This window comes from Centrocercus urophasianus, unplaced genomic scaffold, assembly GCF_019232065.1.
Source record: "Centrocercus urophasianus isolate 14NV4802_14NV808 unplaced genomic scaffold, USGS_Curo_1.0 seq_12, whole genome shotgun sequence".
Lineage (NCBI taxonomy): Eukaryota > Metazoa > Chordata > Aves > Galliformes > Phasianidae > Centrocercus > Centrocercus urophasianus.
The window spans coordinates 31,647,740-31,663,533 of record NW_024884364.1 but is presented as its reverse complement, the minus strand read 5'-3'; the positions used below and the strand labels follow the sequence as shown (position 1 = coordinate 31,663,533).

The 15,794-nt window shown below is 39.3% G+C and overlaps 1 protein-coding gene across 1 annotated transcript in view; it reads right to left on the bottom strand.

Moving 5' to 3' along the window:
• Nucleotides 1-278: 278 nt before the first annotated feature.
• LOC122155541 (SH3 domain-binding glutamic acid-rich-like protein) overlaps nucleotides 279-15,794 on the bottom strand; it is a 27,308-nt gene continuing 11,792 nt past the window's right edge. The window contains exons 4-7 of the mRNA XM_042809459.1: nucleotides 8,869-8,973; nucleotides 4,786-4,815; nucleotides 1,640-1,782; nucleotides 279-784 (exon numbers count right to left, since the gene is read on the bottom strand). Of these exons, the coding sequence (XP_042665393.1) occupies nucleotides 1,681-1,782; nucleotides 4,786-4,815; nucleotides 8,869-8,973 (237 nt within the window). The 3' untranslated portion in view covers nucleotides 279-784; nucleotides 1,640-1,680. The remainder of the gene's footprint in view (nucleotides 785-1,639; nucleotides 1,783-4,785; nucleotides 4,816-8,868; nucleotides 8,974-15,794) is intronic.

The following is a 15,794-nucleotide window of genomic DNA, read 5'->3' as shown; positions in this document are numbered from 1 at the left end:
ACTTGTTAAGAGGGGAAGAAGAATACCTCATTTTCTCTTTGTTGTTTGGTATCTGATCATGTCTGATCTGCTTCTGCCTCTCATGAGAAAGGAATATGCTCATGTATCTTGTACATCCCTTGGGACACAGGTGAATGTATACACAGCACCAGAAACATTAGCAGGAGGCAAGGAGGAAACCTTTACATAAATTATAACCATCACGATGAAGAAAACTTACTTTTACAGATGTTAGTGCTGCTAGCTAGGGTTAAATTAATACTTTTACAGACAAAGAATGGATGTGACAGAAAATGCATTTATTTAAACTGCTGTACAATGGAAATCTCAATCGCTTTCAAAAGCCAGCTGAGGGAGAAGTGACTCACGTAAGTTGCATACAGGAAGCCTTTTTGTAGTTTTCAGCTCTGAATTTTTTTTTCTCCAAATACAACACCACTTGTGTGAGTGCAGTTATCTGATGAGTGGTAGCAGTGTGCTTGACAGTACATAAACATGGAGAAAGACATGGTTCCTGCTCTGGGGAACTTACAATCTAAGATATGACTGGACAATACTATTCCAACACATAACAATCAACTGAAATATCAGCATTCAGGTATAAGAAGATCCACTTTAACATGCAATTGTAATACCAAATATATACAAAGGCTACAAGTAGGATACAGTGGTATCTTTGTTGTTCTGTATTTAAACGTTCACATGTACACAGGCATGAAAGGTAGTGACGGTTTGCTTAAGAGGGAGGCTTTTCCTTTGGCAGGGCTGCTCCAGCTTGTGCTTCCTGAACAAAAATAAGGAAAAATAGGGCAGAATTTAGTACTCCTTCCGTGACTTTACGTCTGAACACTGAACAGCACAAGCTGAATTAAATTCCATGAAGCAGAGAAACTCAGATTTGGGAGAGGTAGTGTTGAAGGGCTGATAGCTTTTCTGTCCCGTTGAGGCACCAGGTTTCAGTACATATGCTGAAACCTATGGCAGTTGTCTCAGAAGTAGAAATAGCTGAGAATCCTATCAGTGTTAGAAAGAACACACAATATTCTGCATCTGCTGCTGGGAGAGAATCCCATCATCTGAGGGAAAATCTTTTGGAAATTCCAACCTGTTGTAGACAAATAGTTTCTTCCTACTAAGTGATTGCTCAATCTTTATTTCTGTGCACAAGAGATGAGACAATAGGAGGAAGAAGGAAAACTAAAAATTAAATTTAAAAACGCGTTCTGACAAAACTTGACCAGTGCTTCATGCTCTTATTCTGCCTCTGGGATGATCACTGTTTTGAGTTTCAAAAATCACTTTTGTCCAAGTTTCTAAGCAATCAGAGTAATAGACTGTAGTGTATTATACTTCTGGTCAGGCCCTCCATCCTTCCCCTTTGTTTTGAACACGTTGACCAATTTGAGACATGAAGCCCTTTAAATTTTCAGTGAGATCAGAAAGGTAGAAGAGAAGCTGCAGTGAGTCTAACAGTTAAATGTACATTTGGCCCATCTGTTGGGCAAATACAGCATATGTATGGGTTTGATTAGTTCTTTCCATTCTTGTTTTGAAGGCATTGCATATAACAACATGCACAAAAATTTCAAGTCAATGCTTCTTTAGGAACATTTAGAAATGCTGGGTATCTTATACTTACCTGAAAACCTTTCAAGAGAGAATGTGTCATAAGGAAGTGTACTAAGACTCTTCTTGTTCCTCCACCTCTTCCTTTTCTTCTCCCTCTTCTTGCTTTCCTTCTTCTTCCTTTTCTTCTCCCTCTTCATGTTTTTCTTCTTCTTCCTTTTCTTCTCCCTCTTCATGTTTTTCTTCTTCCTTTTTATAGAAAACATTTGTAGTTTAGAATATAATAGATGAAGGAAAAATAAAGAGTCTTGAAATGCTTTTGTAACTGCAAAAGTAATCTTACCAAAGCTTTAGAAAAATAGAAGAGTGATACACAGATTTTTTATTCCTAATAGTCCATGGCTCTAAGCTTTGTGGCGTTAATGGGCAACGATAGGAATATGAGAATTATTTTCTGAGATAGGTTAGAGCATAGTCCATAGATAAGATGCAAATAGCCATTCTGAATCAAAATGAGAAGATAGAGTACATTTAAACATGGCAAAATTTAATATTTTGAATTGGAAGTTTTCTTCAAGTAAACAAGCGAGTATTCATGGCAGAGGAAAAAGACTCACAAATAATAATAGAAAAAAAAATAATTTGGAGTCAGATAAAAAAGGCTTTATTTCTTTTCCTAAATTTTTTCTCTTTTTTCATTTCCTTTTTTTTTTTTTTCTTTTTTTTTTTCACAAAGGAGAAAATGCACAATTTACAGGCAATAGTTCTTTCCTCCAGTCAACCAAATAAACTGCTATTTGAAAGGTAGCATTTATGTAACACAGATAGCAATCTGTGCTTATTGTCTTTTAAGAGCTAGTAAATGAAGCGTAGAAGTATAACCGTGCTCTTAAAAACAACCAGAAATAGCACTGTAGGCTTCTCTACTCCTTCTCTTCCAGTAAACTCAGGCTCAGAGCAACCTCACCTTCAATGTAAACAAGTTTTATCTCAAAGATGTCATACTTTTACACAATATCTGAACTACACAACTTAAAGGAATTTCATCCTGGAGCTATAAGCAAACTAGAGATTTCAAAATTAGTTTTCAGGCAGGACTGCTGGTAAGGATGTTCCATATAAGGATGGAACTTTGCTTTTTCTCTCACAGTCCATATAGGAATCATATCCAAGTAACTGAGTCAACCTATTTAAACATGGGCTTCTGCTTTCTTCTGAGAAATAGAACTTCTGCGGTCAGATTTCTGTTAGTGAATAGTTGTTTTTAGATGAAATTATTGCACTAAGGGATCATCCTTACAAAAAAAGGGAATATAAAATAAGTCAGCTGAAGCTCTCCTTCCAACAAAATATTTTATCTCTCAGATTCTTTCTGTAGAAGAAGTGTCCTTGGTTATCACTCTTTTTGAAACTTGGTAGAGTGAGGACTTTGAATAATGCAAGCAGCAGTATCTGGAAGAACCATATGCATTACATTAAAGACAAGGAAGGAGAATGAAGTCAAACTGAAGACTGCTGGGCCCTATCAAGACAAACTAGAGAAATCTCATTTAAAAAGGAAGCAAACACCTAACTGAGTGTGCTCCTGAAGACTGAGGACAAAAGCTTAGGAGCAATGAAGACTATCAGCCTTCCTTCCCCAACCCTCAGATTACCACTGAAAAGACCCCCAAGGGTGACTGCGTGTGCTCTAAGGGGGAGGGTCTTATGTTAATCAGTTCTAAAAACAACATTAATGAGTTTGAGAAAATATGTAGCATGTGCATGAAATTCTGGAACAAAATGTGAGTATGTATGAACACAACCAATAAATATAATCTACACGTGAGCCAAGGCACAGATATTGGACAGAGCCATCCCCTATGTGCCCAGCACTGCAATAAAGGAATACCTGCTAGACACAACTCTTTGGCATGTCAGGTTAATCTCAGTACCAAACTGAGCCAGGAAAGCCCTCAGACAACCAACGTTGTTTAGGTAGAATCATAGAATGGCTTGAGTTGGAAGGGACCTCAAAGCTCATGCAGTTCCACTCACCAGTTCAGGCTGCTAAGGGTCCCATCTAACACTGTCTTGAATGCCTCCAGGAATAGGGCACCACAGCTTCTCTGGGCAACCTGTGCCAGAACCTCACTATCATCTCAGTGAAAAATTTCCCTGATGTCTAATCTAAATCTTCCCCCCTTCAGTTTAAAACCATTTTCCTTTGTCCTATCACTACCAGACTGTGTAAAAAGTTGATTTCCCTCCTGCTCACTTGTAAACAATGAGTCACCTTATAAACAAAGGTCACAATGACATCTCCCCAGAGATGTCCCTCTCTTCTCCAAGCTAAACAAGCCCAGCTCCCTCAGCCTGTCTTCATAGGAGAGGTGCTCCAGCCCTCAATCATCTTCATGGTCCTTCTCTAGATCCATTCCAACAACTTCAGTGTCAAATTTAAGTCAATTACATTTTACAAAAGATATATATTTTTTTATTGCTTGTAGTAAGAGCTAATAGTGTCAGAACACTCTAGCAAGCCTTCACAGCCCTCACAAGCCTCACCAGAAGCACCAGAAGCACCAATACTCTGCCCATGGGCTTAGGAATTCCATTTTAGCTTTCATACCAACAACCCTGGCAGCAGGCATGTGTGTATGTACCCATGTATATATATATGCCTGTATTGCAGTTCGGAAGTGGGAAGATTAGATGTGCCCCCCAATTAATTGCAGGTTTGCAGTGGAAAATAGCCTAAAGTAATAATTAATTTCACTGAGTACAGTGAAGAAATATTGAAGGCATAAACTTGCAATGCTGTGTAAAGCAGAGAAGCATGTAAGAAGCATTGCAGAATTTACAAATCCTAGAAGGAAGCAAGGAAAATATACCCTTTGTAGGCTGAACTGCCTAAATCATCAGCATGACTGTAATCAGCATAGTGTCAGTCACAGATTTTCAAAGACCTATCTCTTTTGTGAGTCCTTGGCAAATTTTACTGAAGAATCCAGGAAAGTGTATCTTTCATTGACAGCTTTTAACAATTAACTACCTATTTATGCTCTCCAAAAACATGACTATGATGTGATCAACAATTTCCTCTAGCAGATTTTAATACTGCTATATTCTATTTCATGAACAAGAATTTGCTATCTTTTGAGTGTTAGAGAGACCAAAAAGGAATTAAATGCACACAAATGAAAGATGAAAGCAAAATGTCTAAAGAATATACTATACCCCTGCCGCCGCATCTCCTTCCTTGTTTTCCTATATGAAAGACACACACACACAAAAAAGATTTAAAAAATGATCAAAAAAAGAACATCAGAGGTCATACAGAGAAAGCACAGCAGAAATTAAGCACTGAATGTAGGGAAATTATGTGGAATTCAGTGGATTTACTTCAGGATAATGTCCTCCAGCTCACAAAGCACATTTGAGCTAAGCATTTACTGTGAAAAGGAAATATAAAAGCATAAAACACAGCTCTCTTTTTCTCAGTTACTTCCAATCAAATCTGCTTCATTTGCAAACAAATCATTAGAGCTTAGGTTTTGTTTGCTTTTGCCTTAGTGGGGGAGGGGTGGTAGTTAGCTGGTCTTCAAAATCAAAGTTAAATCAGAATTACGCAGTGTTCTATATGTGTTATATATCATCACTCAGAATTTGATTTGAAGTTCTACTAACTGTTGTAGGCTGGAACAGATGCCTTGGCTCAACATTACCAGGGAATATGAAATACTACAAACTGGCTTTAGACTGTAGATTGAGCCAAAGTGATGAAGAGAAGAGGAATAAAAGAGAGAAAATAAGAAGAGAAAAAACAGTGAATAGAATTTCATGTCAGATACCAAGCCAATTGTTGGAGAGAAAGCCAAACTTTACACAAAAAATCAAAGAGGAAAGGCCAATTCAGCAGTAGCACACAGAAGGCATGAGCAGCTATGACATTACGTAGAATGAGTTGAGATAAGGAAGTGATCTGGAGTGCCAGGGTTTATATGTGGCCTGGGGAACTGCAGAGACAGGATACAGACTTGCATTTTAATATGATTTTTGAACATGTTGCTAAAATAATTCTGCCCTGAAGTGAGCCTGATCTGTACTGCAAACTGATTCAACTTCCCCAAGCTAAAATCTAAAGTTAATATCAGACAGTAAAAATAAAGAAAAATAAGTGCATAAGAGGTCACAGTCCTTTCTTGCAAAAACTCAAAAAGAAAGGGACAGACCAAGCAAGGGTAAGGGACACCATATCCAAGCAAAATGGTTCCTCAAACATCTCTATCACTGTGAGGATTAGGAAAGAAGTTTAGGAGTAGGTCCTAATTATTAGGAAAAATAAATTAACAAAGTGATCGGGGAAGGAAAGAATGTGTGAAAGAAGTGACTGGGGAAGGAAGGAAAGGTTTAAAGTGAAAACGAAACTATAATCAAGAGGAATGGAAGTGTACCTGTCCTTTGGCAACACAGACTGAGAGCTGCTCCTGTTACTGCAGAATCTGTGTAAGGGACTTTCTATTCCAGAATCTGCTCTGGGCTCTCCTGGATCCATGTCTGAATGAGGAGCCAGAGCTGCTGAACCCAGGCAGTCTGAAAACCTGCACACAGGTCTGACATGAGGTGAGTGAAGAACAATCTGTTGCACTGTGCACTTATCTCTGCTGCTTCTAGGAGGGAGCTGCTGACCAAAGAAATTTATTTCTTTGGTCAGGACTGGGTGAGGACTGGGGTCTCTCACTGGCTTTCTCAGGGTCCTACCAGCCTGAGACAAAAAGATGGAGCTTCTGGGCTCTTGTATCCCCCAGCAAGAGCAGCAGAAGCAGCATGGAACACATGCAGCCTCTACATGTACCCATGCTGGCTACTGGTTACCATTCCTGCTGCTGGGCTGGAAGAGCATGCTGAAAACACGTATTCATTGTGGTCAAGCAGTTGAACAAGGTGTGCTGGGCTGCAGAATGAGTGGAAGAGATGGAAATACTGAAAATATCAATATAACAAAATATAATCATTTAAGGCCTAACAGACAGCAGAGGTATTCCAATAGCAGTCTCATAAACATTAAACTTGTTTAAATTCATAAAACCCTGACTGGGTAAGAAAATGCTAATTCTCTTTGTGGAGTAAAACAATGAGCTACAGACATGAAAAAAAAAATTCTGAGGCAATATGATTGTTTCAAAGTTATCCTTCTCATCTAAACTAGTCCCCTGCATGCTCACTGTAGTGAATGAAAATATCAGAATTTCAAAAGAATGATTAATGCCATCCATACAGAAGTGATAATTACAATGATCTGTGGAAAGGCAGACAGATGCCACGTCACTGATGTGATCTGTCCTACATGACACAGGGAGTGAGTGGGAGGCCAGGATGAAAAATGGGTTTTGTTCATCCCTGGCAGGAGCTACCTTGCTGCCTGCAGTCATGAGAACCCTCTGTAACAAGGAGTGGGACAGAAACAGGAACAGTGCTGTTTCCTTCCCCTAGGAGCTGGCATACATCTGACATGATGAAGGTGGGTATCAGAGCTGCATAATTTCTGGAAGACTTTTCTCCCCACTTATGATATACCACATAAGAACATTTCAACACAGCCAAGATTGTGCAGTTGAAAGAGTAAGATTTGGAAGACTAAGCATGCTTTGTGCCCTCATAACCAAGAGGGATCTGATCAAATGCACCATCTTGCCTGGTGTTCACACCCTATTCCACCTCCCTCCCTGTAAAATGAGAGGACAAACATACTTTCCACTTACAGCTCCCATCTATTCTGTAAGAAATTGAGCAAGGTGCTTGTAGTATAGGAGCAGCATTGCACTATGTCATTACAAAACCTCTCATGCACAGCTGCTTGACATATTCGCAAACATGTTCCAGCATTCTGTTCTCATTTGAAAAACATTACAGTAGACAATCAGCCAGAACGGCAGGTAACCTAATCCAGCCAGGGTATGCACTGTAGCATTGTGCTGGGTTTCTCTTAAGAGCTGGCATTTCTCTAAAGAGAAAAGGGTATTGATGGCATTTATGTGCTGGCTGAATTCATAGAGACATGAAAAGCACTTGGATACAGTTTAAAGAGAAATTTCAGTTCCCTCTGGACACTTCCCCTCCTCACTGCCACGCAGGCAAAATTTTAAATGGGACTTCCAGTGCCTGAGACTTGGATGATGTTGTGCAAAAGGGTGCACCATTCCAGCCTAATGGTTTTGTCACTGTTGAAAATGGAAATGGAGAAAGTACAAACAGAGACGCTTCTTCAGGATAAGCACTGCACAACACAAAACAAAACAAAACCACACAAAACGAAACACAAAACAAAACAAAAGAACATTTGTTTCATTTTTTAGTGAAAGGAATAACACATTTCTTACAATTCAGCAGTATGCTGGACGTTCTGAGAAGAGACTCACCTGATAGTACAGCACCAGAACAAACCTGTTCTTAAATGCCATACTGGCAGAGTAGCAGCAAAAAGCATCTGCATCTCTATCTCCAGACACTGGATCCATTTCTGCTTAGTCTCTATTGGTTCTAGATATTGCCGAGTAATATAAACATTTCACTGAGGAGGAAATGTGTACACAGCAGAATCACTGCTTTTCACTGGATTCATCTGTGCTTTCAACCACAACTTTACTGATATCAGCTATCTGCAGGAGAACGTGAATATCATGATTTGCAGCAATTTTGCTAGAGAACTGAAGGAAACAGATGTTTTCTTTCATGAACCTTTCACAATGCAGTTTGAGATGTGCCCATGTGACTTTGATATCTTGCCATGAGGCAGGTAGAAAAGATAACAACGCTCTGCACTTCTGCTCTGCCCAGGGGTTCCTGCATGGCCTGGAGAAGACGCTGTCAGATATGACTGGCTGTGGCAGCAGTCAGTGCTGGTACATGACTACAAACATTAACAAACAGATTTACGAGCGCTGCAGATGTTGGCCATCGATAGCAGCAAATTTTTCCACACGGATGGTACTCAGATGTCCAGCTCTAAATTATCCTCCATAATGAGAGTCAGGCTCCAAATGAGCATTAAGAAAAAAAAAAAAAGCACACGGTCACTAGTGGCAAATGTAAAATATTAAATAAAGACAACTTATTTTATTCATGTAGAGCTGTGTTTCCTGGAGTATTATCTAGGTTTCATATCACCATGATGAAGAAAATGCATCCAAAAGACAAGCAGGGCCATTCTGCAATCAGTCTTCCCTACTCTCAGGCATAGCAGGAGGGCCATGGTGTGTTTTTTCATGTGCTCAGTACAGGTAAAACCCTCAAATCACAAAGGGAAAAAGCAAAAATTACCTGCTGATCTTCTGATGGTGGCTGAGCCTCTTCATGGGCCCCTTCATCTGCACTGTGTTCTGTGTGTGCCTCAGTTTCACCAGTAGTATCAGACTTTTCAGTCTCCTGGAAGCAAAGAGGTTATTGTTAGTCTCAGGACACACAACCAATAACTCATTTCTATACTCCTGACTTTCTTATTTGATGAGAGGCTTTTCTAATTTTTCTTTAGCACTCAAATCAGAATTTACCCCTTTGGACATTTTTTCTTTGAAAGGAGCATATTGCTCTATTGGTAAATGCATGAGGTTTGTAAAGGGAAAACATGAATTCAAGTACCTCTTGCCAGATTCCCTAATTCTCTGTTGAGAGTTTAATAGAAATAGATGCTCACAGTGATGGCACATTCTGGCTTCAGGATAAGAAGCTTTTTTTCCCCAGCATGCATGCCAACTAAACTTCACTAGGAAGATACAGAAAAACAGATATAATAAGGATTTTGTACACAGTCTCTTGACTGTGTTGAACAACACAGACTGTGTTGTTCAAAATCATCAGGTAACTATTTGCAAAGTAATCTATCTAATCTATTTATTCCATTGTGAGCACTGTGACCAAGCAGCTCATAGAAGGCTCTTCATTTGAAGTCCTGCCCAGGTTAGGTAGATGTGAAAAGTCCCACTGGATCACAACCTGTGTCAGATAAAAGGAAACTACTATGGTTTTGAATGGAATAATAGAAATTGGTTGAACAGCAATAGCATAAAGGGCAAAGTCACGCTATGTGGGACAGGTAGTTCTGGGATAGATTCTAGAAACAGATGTTTCCACTGTACTTTGGGAGCTTGTTAGCTGATGACCATCAAATGAGAAAAAGGTGGATGTATTTAAATAACCAGAGAATAACTGAGCAAAGAACACAATGCAACAGTGAAAGTGTTAATAAGCACAGTCCTCAGATGTATGAGGTGAAGCTGAAGGCAAATATTAATATCATCGTGTGAAGCAAAGGAGAAACCTCCTCTGGATCACTCTCTGCCATTCCAATCATCCAGGCTCAAGAAAGAGAAATTCAGCCTGGAACAGGTGCAGAGGGGGTTAGAGGAATGTTTGAGGGAATGGAGAGCCTGTCTTATGACAAAAAAAGCTACGCTACTTTCATCTATTGAATGTAATGCAGTGAGGGGACGTGATGGTGCTCTAAAAATAGATCAGAGTAAATATCAGAGAGGGATAGGATAAGGAAGAGCACTGAAGTGTATGCAAAATGAGTACGAACCACCTGTAAATAAAAACTCTAACCATCGGCAGAGTGAAATTCTGGAGGAGTTTTCTAGTAGATAAGTGGAGGCAATGGACCTAACTCACTGAAGGGAATTCGACCAATTCTGAGAAGTGTTAACCTGGACTGGTTGCCTCAGCAATAGGGAGTTGGGCTCAGAAGTCATGTCCTGTGCCATAAGAAGTCCTACACACTATGGGCAGAGCAGCACATCCCTGAATGTGAGAGGAGATCCTCTCCATTCCTGTGACCAAGCCTTTACAGCTCATCCACCTGAGTGATTCTCACACAGTTTGCTCACTCCTTTACACGGCTACATGAATGCTTTTACCATTGTGCGGAGGATGGCTGGGGACAGCAAGGAGCAGCAGGGAGTAAGCAGAAGGGGGATGGAGGATGGAGGAAGGACCAAAGGCTCTTTTTTTCTGGCAACACTGTCTCATTTGAAAACTACATAAAACTGTGGGCTTGCTGTATGGTGATGCTGATGGCATTGTTATTAAAAACAGATCCACAGAGACACTTTCTTGGCTTATCTTTCACTTTTTCTCACAAGGTAACAAAATATTTGAAGATTAAGGACATTAGGAAGTATTACTTTTCAGAAAGGGTGGTCAGGCAGTGTAATGGACTGCCCAGGGAGGTGGTGGAGTCACCGAGCCTGGGGGTGTTCAAGGAAAGACTGGATGTTGTGTTGAGGGACATGGTTTAGTGGGAGCTATTGGGAATAGGTGAACGGTTGGACTGGGTGATCTTTTAGGTCTTTTCCAACCTTGGTGATTCTATGATTCTATGATTCTAAGTGCGTAGCAATACAGAAACATATTGGTACTCTCTTGTGCAACATTGTGTTTGTATGTTATTTCCTTAAGCAAATGAGTAACATACTTTCTTTGTAGCAAAATGGAAAGGTTAGTAGCATTCATGAGATACAAATAGATGAGAAATGTGTTTTCAGCATCTCCCCTAACATTTCATTTTAAAATCCCTGCAGTCAATACTTCTTGGCAGATACACGAAACACATAAAGCATGAAGATGGCATTCTAATTAAAATGCATCTACTGTGTATAACTATCTCAGATGAATCATATACTTCCTTAGAATGTGAGGTAAGTAGAAGTGCTGTCTGAAAGATGTGAACTCCAGAATCAATCAGCTGAACACACACAGAGTTCTCATGAATTGTGTGGAGAACTGTGGTATTTGGGATACCATCATCACACTAGCTCTACAGAGCAACATCAAATTCATTTTGTAATTATTTTAAAATGAGGTCCCTTTCATGAAGATTGACTGACCAGTTACGTACCTTTAAATAAAATACATGTTCTATAAATTTGTAGTTCAAAGCTGTCTTAGTATAAGCTTTTTTCAACAAAAAGGCTAAAGCCCAAATAGCTGTGGGTTTGGGGATACCAAGATAATGACATTAAGATCAGGAATACTAAGATTAAGGATTTAAGTATACACAAGATTTGAAACAAGACCCTCAGCCTAAGCAGTTTCTCTGAGGTCAAACAGCAATTAAACACAGATAATCTTGCTGCAAGCTACCTGATCTCTGGAGTTAAGAGAAATGGAAGCAGTATTCCACTTTGGTTAATAAAGCTGTCAAAAAAAAAAAAAAAAAAAAAAAAAAAGTGCTTGTCCCTGAAAATATAAAGCAATTAATTGCCTGCATTTGGACTTGCTAAGATGCTCAAAGTTGTGGTAATACTGCACCCTATTCATTATCTTAGTTTTAGTAATAGTAGGCATCTCATTGACAAAACAATTCACTTGCATCACTTTAGGAAAAAAAAACAAACCAAACCAAACCAAAAAACTCTGTAGCCACAGCTTTTAATGGGCTTCTCACAAAATAACAGTATTTCAGAGCATTTTTGACCACATTTTGAGAACAGTCTCAGGCTAAGCGTAAAAGTGAGGATGCTTTGAAAAGAAATGTATTCAGATTTAGGGGCAGCTGCGAATGACACAGCATGACTCTAGATATACAAAGTACACTGATTACAAGTTTACATCTGTACATCATTCTGTTCATGTCACTATCCAAGATTAACTAAGATCTTTCAGAATTCTATCAGTAATTAGAGCGGTCTTTTGGTCAGGCACAAATGCCAGCCTGTCATGAAAGACGTTAGGAATTTGGAATAGAAGTATTTAAGTCCATGTATTCCTTCAAGTGAGAAGGTATTTCATATCAACAGACTAAAAAAATTACTAACACAAACATCCTGCCTGCTTTTCTCATCAGCATAGGGTGGTCAGACACAGAAACAGGTTCCTTGGGGCAGTGGTCACAGCACCAAATCTGCTGGAGTTCAAGGAGTGTCTAGGCAACAGTTCTCAAACATAGGGTTTGGTTTTGGGTAGTCCTGTGTGGAGCCAGGAACTGGACTTGATAATCCTTATGGGTCCCTTCCAACTCAGGATCATCTATATTTCTGTGATTCTGTGACATGAAATGCATTACTCATCACCGTTAAATGATGCTTTGGAAAATATGATAACCAGTGTGATGATGAGGCAGAAAAAGGAGGATTGTTTGAACTAAGTCACTCTTTTGGAAGTACCAAAAATATGTACTGATCTTTGATAGGGCCACATCACATCCTTTATAATAATGACAATAATGTATTTAGTATATAGTAAAACAAAAGTGATCTTTTCCTGACTCTCACAATGGCCTAAGCAAATACTCAGCATTTAAAGCAGCCTTTGCAAGATGTGCAGAAGTTTTCATATGCCATTCATGCATCAAAGTACTTCACTGTATTGGAACTGGGAACACAGTGGTCAATAGTATTGACCAGAGATCAGGTAGCTTGCAGCAAGATTACCTGTGTTTGCAATTGCTCTTTGAACTCAGAGTAACTGCTTACGCTGAGGGTCTTGTTTCAAATCTTGTGTATACTTAAATCACTTGTTATTTGTACAGCAATGCCTTACCAAGACACTTCAGCATTGATCAGAACATTTTTGGCTGCAGGCAGAAGTAGGTGCCTGTTTAAGCAGCTGCCCCCCAAATTGTTTTCTGGATTCCCTAGTTAATTTTGATGCTAATTTTCTATTTCCTACTGAAACAATTGAAGATTTTTTTTCGAGAGAGGATTCTTAAAAAGTGCACAATGACCAACTTACACCTGTGCTGCAGATCTAAAAGTCTTCTTTACATATCTATGCATTCAGAACTTCTTTTGCATTTACCTTATAGTCAATCTGGCCTTGGAGACAACTTTGATATTATTTGGACACATCAGACTCACCCTATAAGCTTCCACATTAGGCTCTGCCACCATCTGATCTCCAATACCTAGCAGTAACAGCTCAGTATAAACACTGCATAAGTGTCTGGTAATGAGTTATAGCCACCTAATGCAGAGACATATCAAGATTATAAGAAAGAGAATTTGCAAACTTGAAACAGATGTTGCACTCAGCAGGATGATACGACAATGAATTTAACTTCAACTTGTTAGGAAATTTGATTTTGTTGCAAAAGTCCCTCTGCTTGCCCTAGAAAACAGGTTCAAAACAGCCTTGGGTCAAGATGCTAGTGGGCTGTACTGTGGAACAACCACAGGAGCTTTTCTACTCTTGGTGCAATAAGAGTTAAAAAATGGAAAAGGAAAGAGAACCTTCTGAGGCAACAATAGTCAATAAAGAAAATGTATCAGCTTTATATTAAACTTTATAGTGATTCCATGAGGTAGTAACACCCATAAAGCAAATGATTAGGCTGTTTTATGATGTTTAGACACCCCACAGCTTACTTATCATAGAATCATAGAATCACCAAGGTTGGAAAAGACCTAAAAGATCATCCAGTCCAACCGTTCACCTATTCCCAATAGCTCCCACTAAACCATGTCCCTCAACACAACATCCAGCCTTTCCTTGAACACCCCCAGGCTCGGTGACTCCACCACCTCCCTGGGCAGTCCATTCCAGAATACTTATTTTGCAAATTTTACAGTATTCCAGGAACTGATGAAGAGGAGGGAAAGGGGAGGGGAGAAGTTTAGTTCGGATGAAGGGATTAGTATGAAACTATCTTTCTCTTGTCGCCATCAACAGCTCTTCCACACCTGTCTTGTTATCCCAGATTCATGCTGCTGAAAACCATTGTCACAAATCACCCATTGTACTTTATGCTAAGGTTGAACTGACAGTCAAATGAAAGGACAGCAGAAGCAGTGCACAAGGTTATTTATATAACAGAACGTGGACAAACTGTCATGCAGTGAAGATGCTAAGAAAGACTTCTAAAACAAATGCTAAAACACTCATATATGTATTTCTCAAATTCAGAAACAGATTACGAAGGCATGTAAATAAATGTCTACCCTTTACAAAGATTTTTTAAATCAACTCTCACTTATTTCTGCTTTCTGGATTGAAACAACCCCCTTAACAACCAACGAAGCCATTAATCAGCATAAATCACACTTGTTCTCTACCAATAGCACTAATAGTTATCTGCCCAGCTGAATGCACTGAACTGTTATTTTCAACATTTAAAGCTGTCATGAATCAGAAAATGTAAGAGACTTAGCTGACATCTGGGAATGAATGAATTCTAAAGAAATGCTACTTGGCTTTACAGATCCTGTATCTAACAGAACCTTGCATGAAGGAGAAGATAATATAAGAATTGGGAAGATGGAAAAATGCAATTTTCTTTATCTTGTTGATCCACCACATATCTTTTATAATGATTGTTGTAAGTAATACCTGCAGTCCTTTAAGCCTCACATGGCTCTCTGGATGTTAATTCAATGAAATCTCAAAAAAACCTTGAGAGGTTGGCAAGTAACATTTTTTTCTCTTGGTGGAAGATGGGTCAGAAAACAGAAAGTTTAAATCACTTGTTACTTATCACACAGGGTCTCAAAGACAACATTTATAGCAGCTGTGGTTCTCCCCTGGATTTCTCTTCATCTGTAGTTCTCAAAACACTTAGTGAAACTTGCTTTTCTCTCTGCTTTTACAGCAGAGGATGAACAGAGACATCTACAATGCTGTTTTTCTCAGAGTTGCTAGACAGTTGGCAGCTTAGATGAGAAAGCAGATCTCATGCTCCAGGGCAGCTCTTCATCCAGGTCATGACAATACAGGAGAGTTCTATGCCGTCACTGACTCATCGCTCCTTTGATTCAATTTGTTTGTTGAATCACCCATGTTAAAGGCAGCAACATTTGATTATGATCAAATGTGGTTGTGAGATAAGAGAGTTGTAATATGCTGTAATATAGCCAGTTATAGACATTTTACCTTTAAAAAACACTGTTAAAGAAAGAAAGAACACATTGTAAAAGGAAGACAAATGAGTAGACTTGCCAAAGGGAGTTTGTGAAGTCAGAGTAAGACCTTAATTTATGTTAAGGCAGAGGGACTGAATCTCACAGTGCCAATCTGTGTGTAGCCTTTCAAAATGGAATGGGTCCAGCATCCCAGCCTCCCTGCTGGAGGCCAGCACAGACCTCATTTGCTCAAGGTTTGATGCAGTCAGGGTGAAATGAATGTTCCTTGTGATTGACACAACCTATAAATTTATTTGGGAAGTTCTGCACCATTTAAAAAGCTGAACATGATAAAACCTGACTGGTTTGTGTGAAAGGAAGGAAGGAAGGAAGGAAGGAAGGAAGGAAGGAAGGAAG